The 26,872-nt window shown below is 49.3% G+C and overlaps 1 protein-coding gene across 5 annotated transcripts in view; it reads left to right on the plus strand.

Annotated features, from left to right (window-relative positions):
- The window catches only part of TP53BP2 (tumor protein p53 binding protein 2), a 47,494-nt gene extending 22,514 nt beyond the window's left edge, over window positions 1-24,980 (plus strand). For 2 of the 5 annotated variants that reach the window (XM_083175573.1, XM_083175572.1), the window contains exons 4-19: window positions 2,435-2,548; window positions 4,574-4,653; window positions 5,376-5,480; window positions 5,596-5,770; window positions 6,000-6,181; window positions 6,556-6,720; window positions 8,252-8,477; window positions 11,728-11,829; window positions 12,384-12,532; window positions 13,104-13,512; window positions 13,649-14,469; window positions 15,045-15,182; window positions 17,027-17,160; window positions 19,303-19,469; window positions 20,898-21,097; window positions 24,391-24,980. In XM_083175573.1, the coding sequence (XP_083031699.1) occupies window positions 2,435-2,548; window positions 4,574-4,653; window positions 5,376-5,480; window positions 5,596-5,770; window positions 6,000-6,181; window positions 6,556-6,720; window positions 8,252-8,477; window positions 11,728-11,829; window positions 12,384-12,532; window positions 13,104-13,512; window positions 13,649-14,469; window positions 15,045-15,182; window positions 17,027-17,160; window positions 19,303-19,469; window positions 20,898-21,097; window positions 24,391-24,432 (3,209 nt within the window). In that variant the 3' untranslated portion in view covers window positions 24,433-24,980. The remainder of the gene's footprint in view (window positions 1-2,434; window positions 2,549-4,573; window positions 4,654-5,375; window positions 5,481-5,595; window positions 5,771-5,999; window positions 6,182-6,555; window positions 6,721-8,251; window positions 8,478-11,727; window positions 11,830-12,383; window positions 12,533-13,103; window positions 13,513-13,648; window positions 14,470-15,044; window positions 15,183-17,026; window positions 17,161-19,302; window positions 19,470-20,897; window positions 21,098-24,390) is intronic. The other 3 variants (XM_083175576.1, XM_083175575.1, XM_083175577.1) reach the window with 3 other exon arrangements.
- The last annotated feature ends 1,892 nt before the right edge of the window (window positions 24,981-26,872 follow it).

Consider the following 26,872-nt stretch of genomic DNA (forward strand, 5'->3'; position numbering starts at 1 on the left):
TTTGCCCATTTTCCAGGCAGTTACAGTGTTCAGCATCGAGCTGGGTCTCTGCGCACTTTCTGATTAATGGGATGAAGTGAGTGACCTCACCATGATAGAGGGGAACCCCCGCCCCCACCCCAAATGTCTGTGTTTAGTTTCTCAGCGGCCTGCGTGTACAATGCTGTGGCTGGGAAGAGTGTGCGTAGATAGTAATTGTGAAATGCTCTTGTGTTCCCTGTATCCAGCAGAGGAGAATGGCTCTTTGTGTTCATACATTAGCTTTTGGCACTCACTGGGAATAATTCCCTTTATTCATAGGGAGAATGTGAGCGCTGAGCTTGGCAGAGAGGATTTTGCTTTTTTAAACCTGGTTTAATTTTATTCTGGCAAAGAGTTTCTCTAAAAATGTCAAGGTTGGGGAATGAGCGTTGTGTTCGGCCCGCCGCGCCTCTGCTCTCTTGCGTTTATAATGCGGCAGCCCTCGTTATCCTGGATGTCCGCAATGCTGCATTCTCTCATTAGCTGCCACATTCATTTGCTGCTGAAACACTACGGACCGCTGGCCTTTCTTCCCTAGGGCCGGTGTCATAACTGAGAGGGGCGCCGCAGCTGGATTCTGAATATGTACTTCTTTCGGTTGAAATTTGAAATGCAGAGAGCGCTTGCAGAGGCGATAATTACCTGAGCTTGTATAGTGGCCGGAAAATATCTAATCCTTTGGGTGCCAAGTGAATTTGTCAAAATAGGTGTGAAAAATGCCAAGCAAACATTGTATTCATCATACTGACCTGTAATGTTACCTTACATAGTTCCTTTACCCAACTTTTTTTATTTGAAATTATATAACTAATGTGAGCGACGCTGGCATTTATAGGGGATAATTTGATCAGCTCTTAAATGGGTTAAAATGCAGGAATGTTAAATGGCGAGAAAATAACCAATGTGTATTTTTTTGTGGTTTCATTTGTTTGTTTTCTTTTGCCAAAGTATATTTTAATACATTTTAATTTGGTACCCTGATTTGCCGTGTATTTCTCCCTCTGCGCAATTAATGATTTTATTGAGAGCAAGTTGAAATACCTGTCTGTGAGACTTCTAGAATTTGGTTTAGTGCATTTTCACTCAAGAGCTTCATCATGAAGATCAGTGAACATTCTAAATTTTTATATCTGAAAAAAGTTATTTAACATTTGGAAATAGTTTTTAATCGTTTCCACCGTATCTCCAAATCTACCTTGAATAGTAGTAAATAGAGAAACTGTAATCTTGCTGAAACAAGTGGTCCCCTGTAATGGGGTGCTTGCCATGGAGGCTTATTAACTCTGACGCTCAATCCTCTATGGAACAGATGGCTGAAATGGTCCATGAGACAACAGCAGATCACGACGTCTACAGACATTTGCCGTAGTAGCAAGGGGCAGTTTTTTTTTTTTTTTTTTTTTTTTTTTAAACATGTACAAAAAAAAAAAAAGGTACTTGTGTACTTTCACGGCTCCCACGATGTGCATCGTACAGGGAAAAATCGCATGAGATCGCATGCAATCTGATGCGATGCGATGTCATTTTTCACAGAAATTATGGACATGAGTTGAAATCATGTAAAATGCACCCCAAATGTAATTTTTCACACTGTACCACCCGCACTATCAACGCCAACCCGAAGCGTGGCGAGGGGCGGCGGTACGCGTCCTACGACCTTTTCATACCCCCACTATCCACGTCGGCGTGGAGTTGAGAATAGAAAGTGTGGCGAGCCACCGAGCCCGAAGCGTGGCGAGTGGACATGGATACCTGTGAAGCCCGCGAGGGGACACGTATACCTGTGAAGGTATCCGCTTCCCCTCGCGGGGTTCGCTGCGCTCTCCACGCTTCGGGCTCGCTGCGCTCTCCACGCTTCGGGTTCGCTGCGCTCGCCATGCTTCGGGTTGGCGTTGATAGTGGGGGTGGTACAGTGTGAAAAATGACATCGCATTGCATCAGATCGCATGCGATCGTATGCGATTTTATAAAAAATGCATAAAAACACGGGAACATTGCATCGCATGCCACTACATAGGGCATGCGATGGGAGCCGTGAAAGTCCACAAGTACCCAAAAAAATAAAAATAAAATCATGTTTACCTTTTCATGTGTCTCCAACTGTTGTAAAACTACACATCCCATCATGCTCGGAGGTGTAGTTTCCCAACAACTGGAGAGCCACAGACTGCGCTAGCAGAAGTACTGTTACCACAGATGGGTAACTGTTTGCTGTTGCTCCGACAGATCAATATTCGCGCTGCAGCAGAGACTGACCGCGGCACTTTACAGCGGCGTCACTCCTGGCGCTCTTGTAGTCCGTGATGGCAGATTTTCTGGTTCTTTGTCCTTGATCAGTTCCTGGGCTACAGTTTGGAGTCTCTACGTAACACAATGGAACCTTTTCTAACGGCATTAATGACTTTTGTTTCAGAGCGCCCTGTAGCAGACAACGAGCGGATGTACGATGTTCTGCATAAGTATGGGACGCAGAGGAATGAGGCGCGGTTTTACTTGCGTCACGAGGGTCCTCCTTCTAGAGATTCCGGTAGGTTGCGATCTCCCTGCTTCTCAATAGCAAATGTCTCCATCTTGTTCGAGTTTTCTGGCCAGCTCTGGTGATGGGGAGCTCAGCAGAAATGGGTGGGGTGGGGGGGAAATATTCCCGATAGACCCGTGGCGTTTGTAGCATCGGCATAGTATGGCTATGTATAAGCCGCTTCCACTTGCATAGAAACAGCGGGGTGTATTCAATGCGGCTGGCGAAAACGAGCCGCCTTCACCGTTTAACTCGCTCGTCCTATTCTACGTTCCGGGGTAATCCTCGTCATCAGAGGACAGCGACGATTCCCCATAATGGCGAGGTCCGCTGCATATAGCCAAGAGCCTCGCCATTTGGATGGCAACACTCGCTGTTTCCACCTAGTCTTTTTTAGAAATAGTGAGGTGGAAACGGCGAGGTGGAAACGGCGAGTGCAGGGTTTTAGTAGATTACTGAGGGCAGGCTATGATGGCGTACAATAGGCACTGCTCCCCGTCATAACGCGCCTGTTTGGCATATACTAAATATACCCCAGTGTGGGAAGTGCACTTGGGCAGGGCGATAGTGTATGGGGGGGGGGGGGGGGGGGTATGAGATGAAATCTGCAAAATTGTTGGAGCCCAGAAACGTGCACCAATTACTTGTAATTGTGTTGCCCATAATGCTAACTTTACGTTTAATGTCAGCCCTAGGCTCTCCTCTGCCCTCTCCTGCCAGACTTGGAAATTAATATACTGTTAAATATGAGTCATTTATTACCATTACGTCCTGCAGAATAATCCTCATCTCGTGGTTACACCCAATGACCTCTTCAATCACTTTAAGTCATTTGTTGTGCTTTATCTGGTAACCGGAGATGTGTTCCTCTCCCTTCACCCAATCGCACAGCATGTAACGTGTATTGTCTGTCTCGAGCCCCTTTGATTTCATGTCGGTGGTTGAGGATGTTGTTTCTTGTATGTAAACAAACATCTGAATCTCAGTGAGCTGTTCAGACAGGTTCAACCCCTGGCACATATGTAACAAAGCTGAAAATCTCTGTATTCATAGCAAATGCCAGTGAAAAGGTTTTTAGACCATTAAGGACATGCCTGTGGTGCGAGCAAAAGAGAGAGAAAGCTTAGTAGCTGCTCCATGCATCTGTGATGTCACTTCTGCTTGGGGACTGGTTACTGTGGTCACTAGTACCTGGGTAATGTTTACTGTGCTCCATCCTTCGGTGATGTCACTAGCACCTGAGGAATGGTTAGTCTGCTCCATGCCTCAGTGATGTCACTAGTATCTGGGGGATGGTTATTCTGCTTCATGCATCGGGGATGTCGCTAGTATCTGGGGAATGGTTAGTCTGCTCCATCCCTCGGTCATATCACTAGTATCTGGGGAATGGTTAGTCTGCTCCATGCCTCAGTGATGTCACTAGTACCTAGGGATGGGTTAGTCTGTTCCATGCCTCAGTGATGTCACTAGTATCTGGGGGATGGTTATTCTGCTTCATGCATCGGGGATGTCGCTAGTATCTGGGGAATGGTTAGTCTGCTCCATCCCTCGTGATATCACTAGTATCTGGGGAATGGTTAGTCTGCTCCATGCCTCAGTGATGGCACTAGTACCTAGGGATGGGTTAGTCTGCTCCATGCCTCAGTGATGTCACTAGTAGTATCAGGGAATTGGTTAGTCTGCTCTATTCCTCAGTGATGTCACTAGTACCTAGGGATGGGTTAGTCTGCTCCATCCCTCGGTGATATCACTACTATCTGGGGGATGGTTATTCTGCTTCATGCCTCGGTGATGTCACTAGTATCTGGACAATGGTTATTCTGCTTCATGCCTCGGTGATGTCACTAGTATCTGGACGATGGTTAGTCTGCTCCGTGCCTCAGTAATGCTACTAGTTCTGTGTCAACTTTTAAGCCCGTTTCTCATAAATATCAATGGTCTCACCTACAGTATGTTCTATGTAAGCAACACTCGTACATTGAGGTTGTTGCCATTATTTTCTGGTTGTAACCCTCTTTTCTCCCCCTGTCCCAGGGAATGCACAGAGAGGCCATGACCCCAATGTGAAGTGGAATGGGGTGAAGGCGCCCGCTGACAGGAGGATAGAAAACGGGGTAAATGCATTTCAAGGGTCTGATTACAAGTATATGTACACTGTATTGTATTACTGATTTATACAAAAGCAGCCGTGTCGCCATTGCAATTCACCTACCTTCCACCTAAATCCGGCACCATCCCAGCGATCTGTACCAGCTTCCTATTGTGTGAAGCCTCCCTTATACCCCTATATAGCAACATTATTATGGCCTGATACATGAGTGACCAGTCCAGCCAATGGGGTAGTTTTCAGTAGATTGCTCCATATTTAGTTTCTCTGTTGAACCATTGGTGGGGCACCAAGCACCATGGGTTATAGTAGTGATGGCTAACCTTGACACTCCAGCTGTTGTTGATTTACACATCCCATCATGCCCTGCATCCATTTTACTATTTGGCCATGCTAAAACTGATGCAGGGCATGCTGGGATTTGTAGTTCAACAACAGCTGGGGTGTCAAGGTTAGCCACCACTGGGTTATAGCGTCCAGTGTAAATTTACTGGCAACAGGCTCAGACTCCTCCCCCTCTGCATCCAGAACACATGGCATTTATTACCCAGGGCTGGTACAGTCATTGTCCAGCTGCACTGCGTAGCGGCCCCTTTGTGATTTAGACCTTCTGTAATGTGGCAAACATCCAGATCTTCGCAGTACGACCAATCACATTGGCCACAGATGCAGCTGCCAGCACGGGGACTGCGGTATATAGACTTATGTTCACGAGTCTCTGTTTTAAAGCAGGTTAATAGCCCCCGGATGGACATGACGCTGGCGGAACTGCAGGAGATGGCGGCCCGGCAGCAGCAGCAAATCGAAACGCAACAACTAATGCTGGCCACTAAGGTGCGTTAAACAAAGAAACTGACACTTTGTCCATTTATGGGAATGTTGCATATTTTACAATATGTTTAGAACAGGCGCCGCCATACAACTGACGCGGCTTCTGTGGTTACTGTAGGAGCAGCGGCTGAAGTATCTCAAACAGCAGGACCAGCGCCAGCATCAACAGGCGAGCGAGCAGGACAAGCTGAAGCGGCTGCGGGAGATCGCAGAGAACCAGGAGGCCAAGCTGAAGAAAGTGCGAGCGCTGAAGGGTCACGTGGAGCAGAAAAGGCTCAGCAACGGGCGATTAGGTGAGCCGCCGGTGCGATTTGGCCACTTTTCAACCTATTCTGACGGACCAGGGCGAGAACTCAGGTGACAAGTGGCCAAATCACATGTATTTGACATCCGATCAGATGCGTTTTGCAGCCGAATTGCTGTAGCATTTTAATTAATAGCGTTTTTTTTTTTTTTTTTTTACTCCCGTGTACCCTCCCCTCATTGTTTGCTTTTGTCTCTCTCTCCTTTCCCATCTATCAGTGGAAGAAATCGAGCAGATGAATAACTTGTTCCAGCAGAAACAGAAAGAGTTGATGGTGGCCGTTTCCAAAGTGGAGGAACTGAACCGCCAGCTGGAGATGCTGAAGAACGGACGCATCGAGGGTTATCACGACAACCAATCCGCCGTGGCTGAACTTGACCGCTTGTACAAAGAGCTTCAGGTGAGCCACCGATTTGTGGGTGGGGACCATGAGATGGAATATTCACTTAACAAGAGGAAGACAGCACGTGATGCAGTTTAGGAAACATTTTATTGTGTAAACTTTTTTTTTTTTAATTCGTTCTTTTTAAATTATTATCAATTTTTTTTCAATTTTTTTTTATCATGTTAGATATTTTTCCTGTGTGGTTTCCTTTTTTAAGCTGATATCTATACGTATAGTACCCGCAATATTCCCTGTATAGATAGGCTTTTATTTCCACGATCCGTGCTCCTCCAATTGTCACTTGTGCAGATTAGCATTCAGGGCTTGCCTAGCTGCTCTCCTAGAGTCCTCTGTCTAAGCTCTCTCTCTCCCTGTGTGACTGCATTCAGCTGAGGAACAAGCTGAACCAGGAGCAGAATGCCAAGCTGCAGCAGCGCCGGGAGAGCCTGAACAAGCGCAACTCGGAGGTGGCCGCCATGGACAAGCGCGTCAGCGAGCTGCGAGACCGTCTCTGGAAGAAGAAGGTGGCTCTGCAGCAGAAGGAGAACGTACCAGTAAGTGACACACGGGATACCCAGCGAGCTGTGCTCTTTCTGTCCTGTACTCTGTTATATTGCTGTATTAACCCAGGCTCTGCCGTGTTACACCGTAATACCCAGCAGAATTGTGCATGGGCCTCACGTGATTGGTGCTAGTACAGACTAACCCAGAGACCTGACGTTGGCTCTGTCCATAGGATAATGGTGATCCTGTATAGCACTGATGTTGAGTCAGTGTATCGCTCATGGGTCACATGTCCGCTCCTTCGTGCCAATCAGAGTCCTTGGCTTATGGTGATGCAGGGAGTTCAGAAATTGAACAATTAGCTGCCCCAATGTAACAAGCACAAGAGGTCAGAGAAGTGGTAAAAGTAACTAAGAGCCAAATTCAGTAAATCATGAAACTTTGGGGCAGCTTCAGACACATTCGTTATGGTCCGAATTCATCCCCGTCACCAATGGTCGGTGTGTACAGAGGGTGATGACCATCGAATGCTTTTTCCTCCTTGCGGCCTGATGTGAGGGCTATGGTACTGTACACACCCCCTTTGCATGCTACTGAGGGGATTCGCGTAGCGGGGGAGGCTAGTGTTCAGCTGGGCGGTGTTTAACTGTACGCTATTACATGCAGGTATAAATCAGGCCTTTTGTGTCTGGAATACACCATGCTGCAATGCGAGGGGGGGGGGGATGCACTTATATTCTTTCTGTGCTGGGAAAATACTGTCTACTTCTGCATGCAGCCCACTGATTTTTACACTGCAATTGATTGAACACAACCCACCCAAATCTAACTCTTCATGTTACATCTGCCCCCTGCAGTGCAGCATGGCTTTACCCAATTGCTTGCTGAATCAGGCCGACCATTGAACAATACAGATGACCATAGGAGACTGCTGTAGCTGGCATGATTGTGACAGAGGAGTACAATGTGCTGATCCATGTATATCAGTTCACCTCTGAGGGGAGAACGTCCTTGGTCACAGTTTTGCAACAACAAAGGTTTTTTGCAGATTTGTGCCGAACGGCAAAACCAACTGCTATGAATCTGCCGCCTGGAGCGTATTACCAGCGGTATACAGTATTGTAATCCATGAAGCGAGGTTTCTTTCTAGTAACCATGCTGAAAAATAAGTGACTCTCTGTTTCCTGCAGTGCATGTGCCGCCGCTGCAGCAGGGATCACATGACTATAGGCCAATGCCGCCAGCTGTGCGCTCAGTATATAACTGATAGGTGTAATGGTCTGTCGTCTGCGGCTAGCCTACGCCATAGCGTCGCACGCTGAGCCTCCATCACTAGACGTGCAAGAGAAGCCGCTGCTTGCATGGGGTGATGGATAGATTAGGCACAATCCATTATATTAATGCGGTTCGGAGCATGGGACTTAGCTGTGTGTTGTGTTGTGGCCGTGGTCTGCGCTTCCTACGCTGTGTTCCCCCTGTGTGATATGCTGCCCCTGTCCCGCTAGCTCCCCCTATCTGTAGTATTGCTTTGTGCGTGTGGGTGTTTTGTGTTGAAAAGCTTGCAACCTCTCTTCAATTTAGATTTCATCTGATGGGAATCTACCTCAGCAGGTAGCGAGTGCCCCCAGCAGGGTGGCAGCTGTGGGCCCTTACATCCAGTCTGCCACAATGCCCCGCCTTCCATCCAGATCCGAGCTGCTGGTCAAAGCACCCTACTCCGAGGGCACCGCCACCACTACCACCGTCCAAGTGCCTGACGTGCCTCTGAAGTCACAAACCTTGCCTAACATGAAGAATGCATCCCAAGGTAAGGCGTAGTCTGGGGATCGTTTGGCCCAGTAGGGTCGGCTGGTCTAAACCAAATTTGTCCTTTTTTTGGGTTGTTTATTTAATTCTGCTTAGACTGCGGGACATGACTGCTTAGGAAAAAAGTAAGAGGCTTTTTAAGGGATTCCCCTTGTTGCTTCTGGTCTTTTTTTAAGTGAGCTGAATGATTGCAGTAAATCAGAGGTGGCCAAACTGGTCCTCGAGATGTAGAATGTGCCGGTTAGAAATGAATGCATAACATGTTTGAAAATGTGAGTTAGTAATAACTGCACCTGTGCACCAGCTAGGGGGCCTGGGAAATGTGACAGTTAGTAATAACTGCACCTGTGCACCAGCTAGGGGCCTGGGAAATGTGACAGTAATGACTGCACCGGTGCACCAGCTAGGGGGTCTGGGACATGTGACAGTTAGTAATGACTGCACCGGTGCACCAGCTAGGTGGTCTGGGAAATGTGACAGTTAGTAATAACTGCACCTGTGCACCAGCTAGGGGGCCTGGGACATGTGACAGTTAGTAATGGCTGCACCGGTGCACCAGCTAGGGGGCCTGGGAAATGTGACAGTAATAACTGAACCTGTGCACCAGCTAGGGGGCCTGGGAAATGTGACAGTTAGTAATGACTGCAAATGTGCACCAGCTAGGGGGCCTGGGAAATGTGACAGTTAGTAATAACTGCACCTGTGCACCTGCTAGGGGGCCTGGGAAATGTGACAGTTAGTAATGACTGCACCGGTGCCCCAGCTAGGGGGTCTGGGACATGTGACAGTTAGTAATGACTGCACCGGTGCACCAGCTAGGTGGTCTGGGAAATGTGACAGCTGGTGTGCAGGTGCAGTCATTACTATCTGTCACATTTCCCAGACCACCTAGCTGGTACACAGGTGTAGTCATTACTAACTAAGTGGTCTGGGAAATGTGAAGCACTGGCAGATCTCGAGGGCATGTTTGGCCCACCTGCAACACAGCAGAGAGGAAGGGAGGGTGAACCAGATCCGAGCATCAGTTACAACTCCAAAAGCTCCTCCCCTAACAATCCTGTAGGGCAGGAGAAAAAACACAACGAAAGCTGGCCATACATCTACAGATTGATTGTCAGATTGGGCTGGTTGGAACAAAAATCTGGTAATACCTGAAATAGGTCAACATGGCTAAGGTTGACGGGGTCGGAAGGTTGACACAAGCATTAGGTCGACAATTGGAAGGTTGATATGGGCTTCGGTCACCACGCCATAGTGGATAGTAGGCAAGGAAATACTGCATGTCGGCTAAAAAAAAAGTGAAAAACTCATGGCGACCTTCCCATTGTCGACCTAATGCTTGTGTTGACCTTAGCCATGTCGAATCCCCTCCCCCCAAAAAAAGTTTTACAAAAACCTTTTTTTCATATCATAGTGCAGCTGGGGTGAGGGGTGGTCAGGTAGACTTCGTCTTGCTCAGCTATAAGGATAAATGTAGCCGAGACGTTCCATTCTATCTGCAACCAATGGGGAATCCCTCAGGATGCAGAGTGACTGCACGGACCATTGTTCTAGATCAGTGGTGGCCAACCCGTGGCTCTTGAGCCTCATGTGGCTCTCCCCCTTGTAAAGTGCGGCTCCTGCTCCCACTGCTGCCCGCCGCCCACCGTCCGTCCCAGTCCCCCCTGCTGCCGGTTCCCTGAATCCCTTCTCTTTCTGAGGGGAGGAGAGCACGCATCGCGCATCTCTCCTACCCCTTACTGTGCATCCTTGTGACTGGGCCGTCCGCCAATCAGAGCTCGCGGGCCAGCAGCCAATCAGAAGCCGGCCAGCGAGCTTTGATTGGTGGACAGCCCAGTCACAGGGAAGTGAGGAGGAAGTAGACACGCGGTGTGCTGTGCTCTCCTTCCATCAGTGACATGACAGGAGGACTGTAGGGGGACACCAGACTGTCCTCTCCCTGCCTGGCAGCAGCAGCAACAACGGTGAGTGCTGTTGCTGGGACATTTGCACTGTGGGGGCATAGCAGTTTATGGCACTGTGGGGGCATACCAGCTTTCTGGCACCATAGGGGCATACCCGACACCGTGTGGTGCATACCTGGCACCATGGGGGGCATATGTGTATCTGGCACTATTGGGGGCATATGTATATATGGCACTGCACTATTGGAGGCATATTTGTATCACACCAACCCAAGGGGTCAAAATAAACTACGCCCCTTTTTTGGGCGCATGCGCCTTCGGCGTGCGCATGATGTCGGCTCTTTAGCTTGACTACCGATATTTTTCGGCTCTTTACCTCTGACCGGTTGGCCACCCCTGTTCTAGATCATTGGTCACTTTATGATACAATAAATGTATTTATCACTGCATCTGTCACTGAAAACTTAGTGACTTCTGCAATATTGTCAAATAGAAATATAATGCTAGGAAACTATTGCATCCGGCTGTACGTAATACTATACACCCATGTATATTATTATTATTTTCTTATATAGCGCACACATATTTTGCAGCACGGATGGTGTAATGGTTAGTATTACAGCCTCACAGCACTGGGGTCAGGGGTTCCATTCCCACCATGGCCCTAACTGTGCGGAGTTTGTATGTTCTCCACGTGCTTGCGTGGGTTTCTTTAAGGTTCTCCAGTTTCCCGCAATCCAAAAATATACTGGTAGGTTAATTGGATCCCAACAAAATTAACCCTAGAATGTCTGTGTGTGCGTGTACATGTGGTAGGGAATATAGATTGTAAGCTCCACTGGGGCAGGGACTGATGTGATTGTTCAACTGTTTTTTTTTTTTGTACATCGCTGTGGAATATGTGTGCGCTATATAAATAAATATGGTTGTTTTATAGTCCTCTAAGCTGTAACGTTTATAAAGCCCACACAGGGTTAATCACTGTCCTTCCCTGGACCACTGCTGACCGCCGTAGGGATATACCGGAGACATTGGCAGATTGCACACCGCCAGTCTCCCACGTGTTTGGCCACTTTGTGCTTTTTTCCATGAATAGAAGCATATGGCTGTATACGGTGCAGCAGTTCTCCTCCCCGATCCTTATTCCTGGGGGTATTGTTGCATGGTTACACCTGCCAGGGAGCTCACAGTAACGGGGCAGCGCTGTTTCCTAGCCCACGCTGTGCCCCGTGATTTATGCCCGTCAGTGGGCAGTGAATAGAGGGTTTGTTGTGCGTCCTGCGGCTGTACATCACAGAACAGTCTGCATTGTGTGTGATGTTTGTTTCTGCTGGTTGTGTCTCCCAGGCACGGGGGGCCACACGCACAAGATGCCTGGCACTGATTGGAGCACCGCCAATGGCGACAGTCAAGGACCGGTGAACGGCTCTGTCAGCGCTGCCGGGAAGGGTGAGTGGTATTACCAGTGATTTGTAGTAATACGGGACCTGTGATCATATACCCTGAGGCACTGATGGGGTCTTATGGCAGTACTTAAATCACTTTTATTCTATATCTGGTGATGCCACCATGCTGTGCAGGTCACCGGACCTACAGGCTGGCCTATGTACACGTACCCTCCTTTCATTGTTAATAGTGCAGGCATCTTTTTTTTTGCAAGTTTCTCCGTTAATATGCATCTTACTTGCAACTAAGACGCACAAGCAGCTTCTGCTGATTAAAATGATATGCTGCATGCCTATATTCGGTGTGTGTGACTACCGCTGTATCTGCATACAGAATTCTACGCCAGTTTTCAGGGAAAACACTGTAACGTTGCATTTCTTATGCAGATACAGCGGTGGCTTCATGACTAAGACGCTATTTTATGTTAACGCCTGGCGCTACAGAGTCACACGGAGTTGTACGTGTTACATATAGCGCTACTTGTATTGAGTGGTGGTTTTGGGCATCCCCCGGTCACAGGTCACCGGTTTTGCCGTAACTGACCTCCTATCTTGCAGCTGCAAACGCTGACCCCTCTGTGCGGGACAAGGATAAGAAGACCCGGCCCAGCTCCATGTTCGACTCTGTCCAGCCGCCTCCAGGACCCCCCAATTTCGGGACATTAAGAAAAAATCAGAGCAGTGAAGACCTCCTTAGAGATGGCCAGGTATTTCTATGTTCCGCACAGAATGATGCACGTGTTCTGCTTTTACGCATGTAGGTCAATGTTGGGGATAATAAAATGCTGGCCACACCCACATTGCACTGACCACACCTCCCGCTCTTCCCACAATAGGTCATTTGATCATGTTCAGCCGCAGGTCCATGTGGCACTTAATCCCTGGCTTTGGTTAAGTGAAGTAAAGTTTGGGGAGAGGGGGAGGGGGGGGGGTGGTTGATGTTCTAGTGCAGGACTGTTTTGGCATCTGGGGGTGTCTGCCATGTGACCTGACTCCCCTAGTATGCTGTATAGCCACTCAGAGCAAACCTCCCACTTTCTGTATTATCTGTAGCAGTCCTGGCCAATCTATTGTTCTCCAGCTGTTTGGGAACTACACATCCCAGCATGCCTTGCCACAGTTTTAGCATTCCATAATAGCAAAACTGTGGCGGGGCATGATGGAACTTGTATGTTCCCAGCAGTTGGTGAGCCATAGGTTGGCCAGGCCTAATCTATAGTCTACGGCTTGAATAACTGAAAGACTGTTCACCTTCTTTTTCTCTTCTCCCTCCCCCAGGTGGCTAATAAAAATGTCAAGGTCCCCCCACCAGTACCTTCAAAACCGAAACAGATACACCTGCCTTACTATGGACAAGCACCCCAGGCTCCTCCTGCCGAAGCGAAGGCCGAGGTCCCGCCTAAGGCACTTGCAAACAAACAGAAGGGGGCATCTCAGCAGCGGGTGCCTGCACCTCCTGCTCAGGAGCTTCCCCCGCCTGCCAAGATAGATAATCCACCTGCCGTAGCTGTTCGTCCATTCACTCCTCAACCAGCCAAAGAGCCACCGCCCCCACCATTCCGTAAACCCCAGATGGTGGCTGCAAGTTCTATCTATTCCATGTACACCCAACATCAAACACCTGGGAAGAACTACAGCGTGCACAGTGTCCTCAACAGAGCCCAGACCCGACAACACTACCCCAGCGGTAAGATCACTATTGTAGAACCTCTGCTTTATATTTCCGAGGTTGCGTTCTATGTATGAGCCAAGGGATCTAGTTATCAGAAACTATATGTTGGGTGGAGATTAATGGTACATTATTTGCTTTTTTTTCCCCCCAGTATATGGTAAACCAGTCATTGGCGGCGCCGGAGGTCCAAGCCAGCACAACGGAAATCTGCCGATAGATGCCACTCTAGTAGATGGACATGGTAAATCAGGCAGCCCGGAGCCGGAGTCCGAGGTGCCAGTGTCTGGTAGCGACAACCCAGAGACTGAAAGAATCCCCCGTCCACTTAGCCCAACCAAACTCCTGCCATTCTTATCCAATCCCTACCGGAACCAGAGCGACGCTGACTTGGAGGCCCTCCGAAAGAAACTTTACAATGCCCCCAGGCCTCTAAAGAAACGCAGCTCCATCACAGAGCCCGAAGGACCCAACGGCCCAAACATCCAGAAGCTCCTCTACCAGAGGACCACTCTGGCTGCGATGGAGACCATTTCTGCCCCTAAGCAGACCTCTGTGAGCTCCATCTCTGAAAGCACAGCGGAGAACCAAGGTGCACAGGTCTCTGTGGACCTAGAGACTGAGGCTCCGTCAGAAGCCGCTTCCACATTACATGTCCTGGACATTGTCCCACCAGTGGAGGAGGAGGATCAGGATCATCATCATGCAACTTTGTTTCCTGACGAAATCGAGATCCTTTCACCACAGCTTGGCCCCGATAGTATCCCAGAGGGCATTCCATTTGAAGTACTGTCTCCTACAATTGAGGAGGCAGAGCCGAGTCCGGAATCGGAGCAGCCGTCTCTGCCCTATGTTGAGGAGTACCCACCTTACCCTCCACCTCCGTATCCTACTGCTGGAGACCCGGAGAGCTTAGTGGAGGACTCTAATAGCATGCTACCTCCAGAGATCACCGGGCAGTTCTCTCTCCCTCCAGTGAGTACCGGACCCCTCAGTCCACAACACACACCAAATGTCTAGCCTTATTCCTTCAATGTTATGCTACTGAGGTAATAGGGATACGCGGCCACTCGCTGTTTATAATGGCGCCTGACACTTCTAATTATGGGGCCCTAGGCATGGGTAATAGTAATTTTATTTACCTAGTGTTTTTCTCCAATAGAACTCAAGAGGAGAGGCAGCCATTTTGTGTCATCAGCAAGTATTATCCTACTTACAAAGGATCCATGTGAGGCGGCCATTTTAAGCACACTACATAGAAGTACGATGGTCAGAATAGGCAATAATGATACATAATTGGGTAAATTAAAGACTTCTAGGTTCTATTCTTGCACCCTATAGAGTAGGGATTCCATTATACTGCAGCAAGAAGAGGCCTATAAAGCGGTCAGCATATTGTGCACAGATGTACATGGTAAAATGGATGAATAACCATACATGAAGACAGTATGCATTAAAACCATAGTAGTCCAAGTTAAGAAGCGATGTGTCCTTGTATCAATTGCTGTGGGAGGAGGTGGAATAACAGCTGGTGGTCTCTCTCCTCACAGGGGAAAAGGACAAACCTGCGGAAGAACGGGTCAGAGCGGATCGCACACGGGATGAGAGTCAAGTTTAACCCCCTCGCTCTGCTCCTGGATTCCTCATTGGAAGGAGAGTTTGACCTCGTCCAGAGAATTATCTATGAAGTAAGTGGTGTGTTCCCCTAGTACAGTACAGTGCGGAGCCTCTGTCCCAAAGCTTCTGGACTCCAGACAGACCTTCACTATTGTCCTCTGTCCAACAGACTAAGCCAAATCTGTCCATATGTGCCTTATTAATATTATTTTCATCATTTATTTATACCACAAGGGTTCCGCAGTGCCTAACTATACATAAATGAGCAAAAAAAAAGAAAAACAATTAAATAACGAATTATAGCACGAGGCAATTTAAGACAAGTACATGGTAAAGACAGTTGCATCAGGGGACAGGACAATGGTAGAGATACACGTAACCTGTAGTATATCCGTACTTTTTTAAAGCCATTTTCTAGTATTTAGAAGTTCTTTTATTACCTTATAACTAATAGTGAGGGCCCCTCATGAGGTCCTTTATCGTCAGCCCCAAATTAGATTAATCAGCCCCTTTTTTCTGCCCCACACCACATTCTACACCTGCCTAATCCTAACCCCTCCCCTCTTATTGCCTAACTTTAACCTCCCCTCTAATGCATAACTCTATGTCCCCCTAGCATAACTTTAACCTTCCACTGTGGACCCTAACTGTTCCTAGTGCCCAGGCTAACACTAACGCTCTCCCTGGTGCCTAACCACAACCGCCTCCCCTCCTGCAGCCTAACCCTAACACCACCTAGTTCCTAATCCTCCCCTCCTGCAGCCTTATCCTATCACCACCTAGTTCCTAACCCTCCCCTCCTGCAGCCTAACCCTAACACCACCTAGTTCCTAATCCTCCCCTCCTGCAGCCTAATCCTATCACCACCTAGTTCCTAACCCTCCACTCCTACAGCCGAACCCTAACACCACCTAGTTCCTAACCCTCCCCTCCTGCAGCCGAACCCTATCACCACCTAGTTCCTAACCCTCCCCTCCTGCAGCCTAATCCTATCACCACCTAGTTCCTAACCCTCCCCTCCTGCAGCCTAATCCTATCACCACCTAGTTCCTAACCCTCCCCTCCTGCAGCCGAACCCTAACACCACCTAGTTCCTAACCCTCCCCTCCTGCAGCCGAACCCTATCACCACCTAGTTCCTAACCCTCCCCTCCTGCAGCCTAATCCTATCACCACCTAGTTCCTAACCCTCCCCTCCTGCAGCCGAACCCTAACACCACCTAGTTCCTAACCCTCCCCTCCTGCAGCCGAACCCTAACACCACCTAGTTCCTAACCCTCCCCTCCTGCAGCCTAACCCTAACACCACCTAGTTCCTTACCCTCCCCTCCTGCAGCCTAACCCTAACACCACCTAGTTCCTAACCCTCCCCTCCTGCAGCTGAACCCTAACACCACCTAGTTCCTAACCCTCCCCTCCTGCAGCCTAACCCTAACACCAGCTAGTTCCTTACCCTCCCCTCCTGCAGCCTAACCCTAACACCACCTAGTTCCTAACCCTCCCCTCCTGCAGCTGAACCCTAACACCACCTAGTTCCTAACCCTCCCCTCCTGCAGCCGAACCCTATCACCACCTAGTTCCTAACCCTCCCCTCCTGCAGCCGAACCCTAACACCACCTAGTTCCTAACCCTCCCCTCCTGCAGCCTAATCCTATCACCACCTAGTTCCTAACCCTCCCCTCCTGCAGCCTAACCCTCTTCCCTAGTGCTTACCCCTATTATGAGAGACTAACCCTAATTCTCCCCCTAACCCTTACCTCACCTCCTGGAACCCGACCATCCACTGCAGATTCGTCCAAACACGTCCACAATATGCCTAAGTGTGTCCCCTGCCTTATCAGGTCTCTCCTATGCTGCTTATATGTTGTAGTAGTTTACAATGCCTAGACCTGACACCTGTCTGTACCCTATTACCAGGTGGAGGATCCCAGTCAGCCCAATGATGAGGGGATCACCGCCCTTCACAACGCTGTGTGCGCCGGGCACACAGAGATCGTCAAGTTCCTGGTACAGTTTGGAGTGAATGTAAACGCAGCAGACAGTGACGGCTGGTACGTGACAATCCACCATATTCCTTTTGCATTTAAGTCGTTCGTGTAACTTTGCAAAAACTCAGAAACCATGCGCTCTTCTAAAGCTTTATGTGCGGCAAGCAGAGGCGCTGTCTGCAAGGGAAAGTTAGCAGTGAGAAGAGATGCTGGTATAGATGGTCACTATAAGCTGTAATTGAAGTGTGAGACCAGGGAGGGGGGGGGGGGGGGGGAGAGGGCAGTGAGACAAGGTCGGAAGAGGGCTGGGAGAGCGGGAGGTCAGTAAGGACAGACTGGAGGAGAGCGAGCTGGTAGTGCGGGAGGCCAGTGAGGACAGACTGGAGGGGAGCGAGCTGGTAGTGCGGGAGGCCAGTGAGGATAGACTGGAGGGGAGCAAGCTGGTAGTGCGGGAGGCCAGTGAGGACAGACTGGAGGGGAGCGAGCTGGTAGTGAGGGAGGCCAGTGAGGACAGACTGGAGGGGAGCGAGCTGGTAGTGCGGGAGGCTGGTGAGGACAGAGTGGAGGGGAGTGAGCTGGTAGTGCGGGAGACCGGTGAGGACAGATTGGAGGGGGGAGCAAGCTGGTAGTGCGGGAGGACAGTCTGGAGGTGAGCAAGCTGGGAAAGCGGGAGGCCAGACTGGATGGGAGCGAGCTGGGAGAGCGGGAGGCCAGACTGGATGGGAGAGCGGGAGGCCAGACTGGACGGGAGAGCGGGAGGCCAGACTGGACGGGAGAGCGGGAGGCCAGACTGGACGGGAGAGCGGGAGGCCAGACTGGACGGGAGAGCGGGAGGCCAGACTGGACGGGAGAGCGGGAGGCCAGACTGGACGGGAGAGCGGGAGGCCAGACTGGACGGGAGAGCGGGAGGCCAGACTGGACAGGAGCGAGCTGGGAGAGCGGGAGGCCAGACTGGACTGAGCTGGGAGAGCGGGAGGCCAGGGAGGACAGACTGGAGGGCGGTGAGCTGGTAGTGCAGGAGGCCATTGAGGACAGACTGGATGGGAGAGAGCTGGTAGTGCGGGAGGGCAGAGAGGACAGACTGGAGGGGAGTGAGCTGGTACTGGGGAAGTCCAGAGAGGACAGACTGGAGGGGAGTGAGCTGGTAGTGCGGGAGGGCAGAGAGGACAGACTGGAGGGGAGTGAGCTGGTACTGGGGAAGTCCAGAGAGGACGGACTGGAGGGGAGTGAGCTGGTAGTGCGGGAGGGCAGAGAGGACAGACTGGAGGTGAGGGAGCTGGTAGTGCGGGAGGGCAGAGAGGACAGACTGGAGGTGAGGGAGCTGGTAGTGCGGGAGGGCAGAGAGGACAGACTGGAGGTGAGGGAGCTGGTAGTGCGGGAGGGCAAAGAGGACAGACTGGAGGTGAGGGAGCTGGTAGTGCGGGAGGGCAGAGAGGACAGACTGGAGGTGAGGGAGCTGGTAGTACGGGAGGGCAGAGAGGACAGACTGGAGGTGAGGGAGCTGGTAGTACGGGAGGGCAGAGAGGACAGACTGGAGGTGAGGGAGCTGGTAGTACGGGAGGGCAGAGAGGACAGACTGGAGGTGAGGGAGCTGGTAGTGCGGGAGGGCAGAGAGGACAGACTGGAGGTGAGGGAGCAGGTAGTACGGGAGGGCAGAGAGGACAGACTGGAGGTGAGGGAGCTGGTAGTGCGGGAGGGCAGAGAGGACAGACTGGAGGTGAGGGAGCTGGTAGTACGGGAGGGCAGAGAGGACAGACTGGAGGTGAGGGAGCTGGTAGTACGGGAGGGCAGAGAGGAGAATGTTGCAGTAAGTGAACTGTGAGATAACCAGTGAGTGAATAATAAGCTTAGTTGCACTCTGGGAGAGGAACAGCCTGACACATCGATGTAGCATAGCTGAAACTGACAGGATTGAGCCCAAATGCCTCTGAGATCTGGGTGGACAGACCTTTCCTTTGCACCACAATACTGGTGAGCGATCACCATCCGTTCACTAGGGACGGTCTCAGGCCTCAGTGGGGTCACCGGGAGCAGCACAATGTGAACCTTACATTTGAAGTTTTGCCAGTGACCTCCGCCAGCTCCAGCTCTGCATTAGTCCTACTACATGGTTCTGGATACAGGACACCGGATGTATAGTTTGCTTAGGACTTGATGGGTGGATTCGCACCACTAATATTCTTGGTCTTGTTCCCTCAATGCCAGGACCCCGCTGCACTGCGCTGCCTCCTGTAATAATGTCCAGGTCTGCAAGTTCCTGGTGGAATCTGGGGCGGCTGTCTTTGCCATGACGTACAGCGACAGACAGACGGCTGCCGACAAATGCGAGGAGATGGAGGAAGGCTACAGCCAGTGCTCCCAGTTTCTCTATGGTAAGGACAGACGGGCGCATGATGCACCCATCCATCTATTAATCAGAACTGTTCTGTTCCTCACCTAGGATGGATGGAGATCATCTACAAACTCTGTCCTCCAGGCATCCTAGCAGTCCAGGTTCTGGTATAAGCCTACTGAAATACGAATTGTCACCTGTGATTAAACCTGGAAATCCTTAAGACATGGACTGTTAAGGTGCCTTGAGGATGAGTTTGGAAACCACTGATCTTGGGCTGACGGTACTGGGAAACCCCACCCTGCTCCTATCTGCTCCTACCTCCAATCTCTGTCTTTGCGGCGCCCTCTCTCTATATCCATAAATATAGATTGCTGTCTGCATGTGTATAGTATATAGCGTATAGTACACATGCATTGCCATTGTGTGTCCCAGCATGTTATACATACATTGCATTGTCTGCTCAGTGTATAGTATACATACATTACCATTGTCTGTTTGTGTGTCATATATATATATATTTTCCATCTTTAACGTTTCTGTTTTGGCCTCTGGTTTGTACAGAAAATAATCAGAAATGTTTTCTGTAAAGTCTTTGCTGTTTTCATGAGATTCTGAGCTGCGAGCAGGATTTTCCCTTATACCTATTACATGAGCGCAAGAGTCCTGTCCCTGCGGTGTCCGGTGCGACCCTCAGGATCTCCCGTCGGACGCTGTACGCAGCTACACAGACCAGGGTTACGTGTTTCCCTGGCTCCCAGCGCATGTACTGGCGGCTGCAGTAGGTGGCTCCCAGCCATTGCCAGGAATGTGGCAGATTACAGGCCTCCGGCTTTCACTGCTTGGGGCTGAGAAAATAATCGTCTGCGTGCTGATTAGATTACTCACTGCTGAACGCCCAGATTCACCCTTTAGCAGCCTTAGCACAATGCTGCGATAGGCTAATCCCATCACATTACAGCTTTCCTGGGATTTCTGCTAGTATCTTTCTTTTTGTGTGTATGAGTGCGATGGTGTCTATGAAAGCAGAGCTTGTATTGGCTCCTCTGCTGTGGAACTACATGTCCCAGCAATTCCTGTCCGGTGGCTATCAGAGTGCCAAGACAGTGTTGTTTATAATAAGGCTTACCGCACTATCCCCTTAAACCAGGACGTTCATGGATTACGCCGGTTCTGCAGCTGATTAAATACTGATGAAGTACAGGCTCAAAGCCAGCCGCAGAACCAGTCATTCATGTGTCCTGGTTTAAAGGGATATTTTAAAGGGATGGTATGGTAACCCTATTTATAACCTTGATATTGTCTATATTTCATAATAAAAGTAGGCAGTGTGTGTATACGGTAACAACGGTGTACCGGCGGCTTCATCCAGTCATGTATACTGTGCTATGGGCAAAGCTGTGAGATACATCGGGTGTACTGAGCCATTGGAGACCACATTCTAATGTACAGTGTGTTGTAACCACAGGTGTGCAGGAGAAGATGGGCATCATGAACCGCGGCGTTATCTATGCTCTGTGGGACTACGAGCCGGAGACTGACGACGAGCTGGGCCTGAGGGAAGGGGACTGTATGACCATCCTGCGCAGGGAGGACGAGGATGAGACTGAGTGGTGGTGGGCTCGTCTACAAGACCAGGAAGGATACGTCCCACGCAACCTGCTCGGGGTATGTACCCCTGCCATCTGTTTTGGTATTTTGTGCCATGGACTGAATTCTAGGTGTGGATTTGGGATCACATCTTGTGCGTCAGTACATAGACATCCACTAAGGGTATAGAAGAAAATTACCTTGATGCAGTACCCAAAACTGTCCGCAAGTCACCCCAACAGACCAGGGTTTAGGGATTTTCCCTGCTTATTCACAGATGGTATAATCAAACGGAGATACTAATTAAGTCACCTGTGTTTTGGCATGGATATCCTTAAAACCTGGACTATTGGGGTGCCTTGAGGCCCGTGCTTGGGAGCCCCAGATTTATTTAAGACTGTGCTAATGATCCTGGCTCTGACTTTTGTGTGTGAAATGGGTATAAGGAGGGGGATATTCAGTTATTGGGGATGTGCTGCGATCATCCCTGTGATCCTCAGCTGTGCTCATATCAGCCAGTTACAGTGCAGGTATTCAGTTACTGGGGATGTGCTGCGACCATCCCTGTGATGCCCAGCTGTGCACACATCAGCCAGTTACAGTACAGGTATTCAGTTACTGGGAATGTGCTGCGATCGTCCCTGTGATCCTCAGCTGTGCACACATCAGCCAGTTACAGTACAGATATTCAGTTACTGGGAATGTGCTGTGATCATCCCTGTGATGCCCAGCTGTGCACACATCAGCCAGTTACAGTACAGATATTCAGTTATTGGGGATGTGCTGCGATCATCCCTGTGATCCTCAGCTGTGCACATATCAGCCAGTTACAGTACAGGTATTCAGTTACTGGGGATGTGCTGCGATCATCCCTGTGATGCCCAGCTGTGCAGATATCAGCCAGTTACAGTACAGGTATTCAGTTACTGGGGATGTGCTGCGATCATCCCTGTGATGCCCAGCTGTGCACATATCAGCCAGTTACAGTACAGATATTCAGTTATTGGGGATGTGCTGCGATCATCCCTGTGATCCTCAGCTGTGCACATATCAGCCAGTTACAGTACAGGTATTCAGTTACTGGGGATGTGCTGCGATCATCCCTGTGATGCCCAGCTGTGCAGATATCAGCCAGTTACAGTACAGGTATTCAGTTACTGGGGATGTGCTGCGATCATCCCTGTGATGCCCAGCTGTGCACATATCAGCCAGTTACAGTACAGATATTCAGTTACTGGGGATGTGCTGTGATCATCCCTGTGATGCTCAGCTGTGCACACATCAGCCAGTTACAGTGCAGGTATTCAGTTACCGGGGATGTGCTGCGATCATCCCTGTGATGCTCAGCTGTGCACACATCAGCCAGTTACAGTGCAGGTATTCAGTTACCGGGGATGTGCTGCGATCATCCCTGTGATGCTCAGCTGTGCACACATCAGCCAGTTACAGTGCAGGTATATATCGGCCAGTTACAGTACAGGTATTCAGTTACTGGGGATGTGCTGCGAACATCCCTGTGATCCTCAGCTGTGCACATATCAGCCAGTTACAGTACAGGTATTCAGTTACTGGGGATGTGCTGCGATCATCCCTGTGATGCCCAGCTGTGCAGATATCAGCCAGTTACAGTACAGGTATTCAGTTACTGGGGATGTGCTGCGATCATCCCTGTGATGCCCAGCTGTGCACATATCAGCCAGTTACAGTACAGATATTCAGTTACTGGGGATGTGCTGTGATCATCCCTGTGATGCTCAGCTGTGCACACATCAGCCAGTTACAGTGCAGGTATTCAGTTACCGGGGATGTGCTGCGATCATCCCTGTGATGCTCAGCTGTGCACACATCAGCCAGTTACAGTGCAGGTATTCAGTTACCGGGGATGTGCTGCGATCATCCCTGTGATGCTCAGCTGTGCACACATCAGCCAGTTACAGTGCAGGTATTCAGTTACCGGGGATGTGCTGCGATCATCCCTGTGATGCTCAGCTGTGCACACATCAGCCAGTTACAGTGCAGGTATATATCGGCCAGTTACAGTACAGGTATTCAGTTACTGGGGATGTGCTGCGATCATCCCTGTGATGCCCAGCTGTGCACATATCAGCGACTTACAGTACAGATATTCAGTGACTGGGGATGTGCTGCGATCATCCCTGTGATGCTCAGCTGTGCACATATCAGCCAGTTACAGTACAGGTATTCAGTTACTGGGGATGTGCTGCGATCACCCCTGTGATGCTCAGCTGTGCACATATAAGCCAGTTACAGTACAGGTATTCAGTTACCGGGGATGTGCTGCGATCATCCCTGTGATGCTCAGCTGTGCACATATCAGCCAATTACAGTGCAGGTATATATCGGCCAGTTACAGTACAGGTATTCAGTTACTGGGGATGTGCTGCGATCATCCCTGTGATGCCTAGCTGTGCACATATCAGCCAGTTACAGTACAGGTATTCAGTAACTGGGGATGTGCTGCGATCATCCCTGTGATGCTCAGCTGTGCACATATCAGCCAGTTACAGTACAGGTATTCAGTGACTGGGGATGTGCTGCGATCATCCCTGTGATCCTCAGCTGTGCACATATCAGCCAGTTACAGTACAGGTATTCAGTTACTGGGGATGTGCTGCGATCATCCCTGTGATCCTCAGCTGTGCACATATCAGCCAGTTACAGTACAGGTATTCAGTTACTGGGGATGTGCTGCGGTCATCCCTGTTATGCTCAGCTGTGCACATATCAGCCAGTTACAGTACAGGTATTCAGTTACTGGGGATGTGCTGCGATCACCCCTGTGATGCTCAGCTGTGCACATATAAGCCAGTTACAGTGCAGGTATTCAGTTACCGGGGATGTGCTGCGATCATCCCTGTGATGCCCAGCTGTGCACATATCAGCCAGTTACAGTACAGGAATTTGGGACAGATTTTTTAAGCTTAATGAAGTGATAATGCGTCTGGTTTTTATCACCAGCCAATCAGCTCCTAACTGTGAAGTTACAGGCTTGGTTTAAATATGACAGGTAGGAGCTGATTGGCCATTGATAAAAACCAGACACTTTATCACTTCACTGAGCTTAATAAATCTACCCCTCAGTTACTGGGGATGTGCTTCGATCATCCCTGTGATGCTCAGCTGTGCACATATCCCCCAGTTACAGTACCGCTGAGCATTACCGTTTCTTGTGCACACCCCTCTGGCAGGTGAAGCAGAAGTTGCCAAGAAGAAAGCAAAGTGCTGTTTTAGAACAGCACACCGTGTCCATCCCATTGAACCCCCATGCAAGTTTTTCTTGTGTTATACTTAAAATAGTTTTAGAACGGATTCTGTCACGTTCTAATATTCATCTCCTATTTTCTCTGCAGCTCTACCCAAGAATTAAACCAAGACAGAGAACTTTGGCTTAAAGTCTTAAGGAACTTGGGGATGATGAGAAGGAGCCAAGTCGGCCTTCCCAGAAACACCTAGAAGTTAGCGCCGTTCGAAAAAATACGTTTGCCAAACAAATGAAGGAACGTCTGCACATTTATAAACAAACCATGTATCGGAATTCCGCTGCTGAATGGACTCACAATGGCGGCTGCATCTATAAACTGTCTGAAATGGGCGCCGAGACACAATGCCGCCTGCGCTACCTTTACATTCATAATCGGCTTGTGACTGGGGCTCATTCCTGAATCTGTGCGCGTGGACAGCTCGGCATCGGAGCAGTGCCCAGAGGTCCGTGTCTACGTCTGTCCATGTACGGACCACACTATGAATGTTGACTCATGCGTCATTTTATTTTTATCACTAATACGAGGCGTATGCATTTTTGGTGACCATCTAGATATAGATATTTTCAGTATTTTACTAAAACATTGTTTTATATTTATATTTTTCCTTATGTAGCTTAGAAATATCATGTAAACTTAAAAGGAAAAGAGATTTTAATAAAAAAAAATGTGATGTGAAACGTGTAGATTGGAAGTGATTGTACAGATTTAGATCTGCCACAAGGTGGCGCCTGTGAGAGCGTTCCCAGATTAGGGTTTACATAGAGCTTGCCACTTTACTTTCTGTTCTTCGGATGCGCAGGGTTCCCTGGGCATAGAACTGCTCCTCTCATCCTATTAGACTTGTTAGGAACAATCAAAACAAATGTTTCCACCTGAACTACCCATACATGTGACCTAGATGTGTGAGGGGCATCGCCACCTCGCCACTTGTTTTACTGTCATCTGTCTTTATGATAGAAAATAGCCTCCATATATTTTTCTTTTATTATTTGTAATCCTTACATATAGAAATTGCATGGCATGGGCAAAACAGACCCAAAAATCATTAATACGTCCGCTAAAGTGGTCAAAAAACATGTGGACTGGTGCTGAATTCACCAATTCACGTGGTTCTCACCTCAAAATATTGTCGTTGAAAATTGACAACTTCATCTGGCAAAAGAAATCTGTCAATAATTGAATACACCCCATGGTGTCTGAGTTAATAACCAGTTCAGAATCACTCCCATTAGCCAAGCCATCTCTGAGTCTAATACCCCTTTCACACTCGCAGAGCCGGGTCATACCCGGGAATGTGTTCCCGGGACTCTACCCGGGAATGTACCCTTTCACACTGCACTCAGACCTGGGGTCGACCCGGGACAGCCTCATTCACACTGTTCCCGGGAAATCCCTGCAAATACATATGCATGTCATTAGAAATGGACTCCAGGGCTCTGAAAGATGACCTCAGCATTTGTGAGCCCAAGAAAGCTCCAATTAGCAGCTTTTTTTAAAGTCCTGGGTATGGGACCATTCACACTGACCGCATCCCGGGTCGATTACGGAATCTACCCAGGTCAGGACCTGGGAAGCAATCCTGGGATGTTCATCCAGGGATAGTCTTTCTAGACCCTTTCACACTGAGCTAAATCCCGGTTTGATGCGCGTACATGTGCAAAAACCCGGGATATTTTTGCAAGTGTGAAAGGGCTATAAGTAGCATATTTCCAATGCATTGCCAATACTGGGCCTCATTGACATTTGATGTTTTCTCACTGTTCACGTGAAATGAGTGAATAGCCATGGCTGTTTTACTCTGGAATTAATTGCAAAGTGAAGACACTTGGGGGCGGTTTCTGGGAGTGTGATTGGATAAATGCGGATATGTCATGTCTGTTCAGAAAGCGTTAGCTGTGTGTGCACAACTTACCAGCTGCAGTCGCACTTACTATTAGGACTGCGTCCCAGGAGAGCAGCTCCGCCTCCACGTCTACATGATGGCACCAATGTATCAGCAATTATACGACATCGGATGGATATGATGCACCAGCAGTATGGGTCCCTGTGCTCAGCTTAGCTTCTGCCCATATTATCATATATTTGTATGAGTGTGGAAAAAAACTGCAAGTACTGCTTCTGAAGAAGGCCCGCTGTGCGTTCCAATCACAGCGGCTCTTCTGTGTGTACGCATTGTGTGTCGTACAGGTGTAAGGATTGTTGTGAATGTGCTGTGGCAAAATAGCGCTCAACTCCATGCCCACGGCGTTGTGGGCTGGATTCAAATGTGGTCGCCACTGAGTGATTAACCGTAGGCTTCACATGCGCCAAGGTATCTTTACATATGCCGCTCGCAGTGAGGGATCAGACGCAGAGTGATTGACAGGGCATAAACCGTGGCATCAGCGTCGTATCACCCCCAGCCAGGGGGAATTACAGGAAGATCGACAGGCCTTAGGTTGACACACTCAAAAGGTCCACATGGCATTAGGTTGACATGGTTTTTTCACGGTTTTTCCTGAATGTTGACAGTCAACATGGACACTGTATCGGTGCTTTGCATGCCATGCTTCGGGCACGGTGCCTCGCT

Source organism: Crinia signifera, chromosome 3 (genome assembly GCF_055691185.1).
Source record: "Crinia signifera chromosome 3, ASM5569118v1, whole genome shotgun sequence".
Taxonomy (NCBI): Eukaryota; Metazoa; Chordata; class Amphibia; order Anura; family Myobatrachidae; genus Crinia; species Crinia signifera.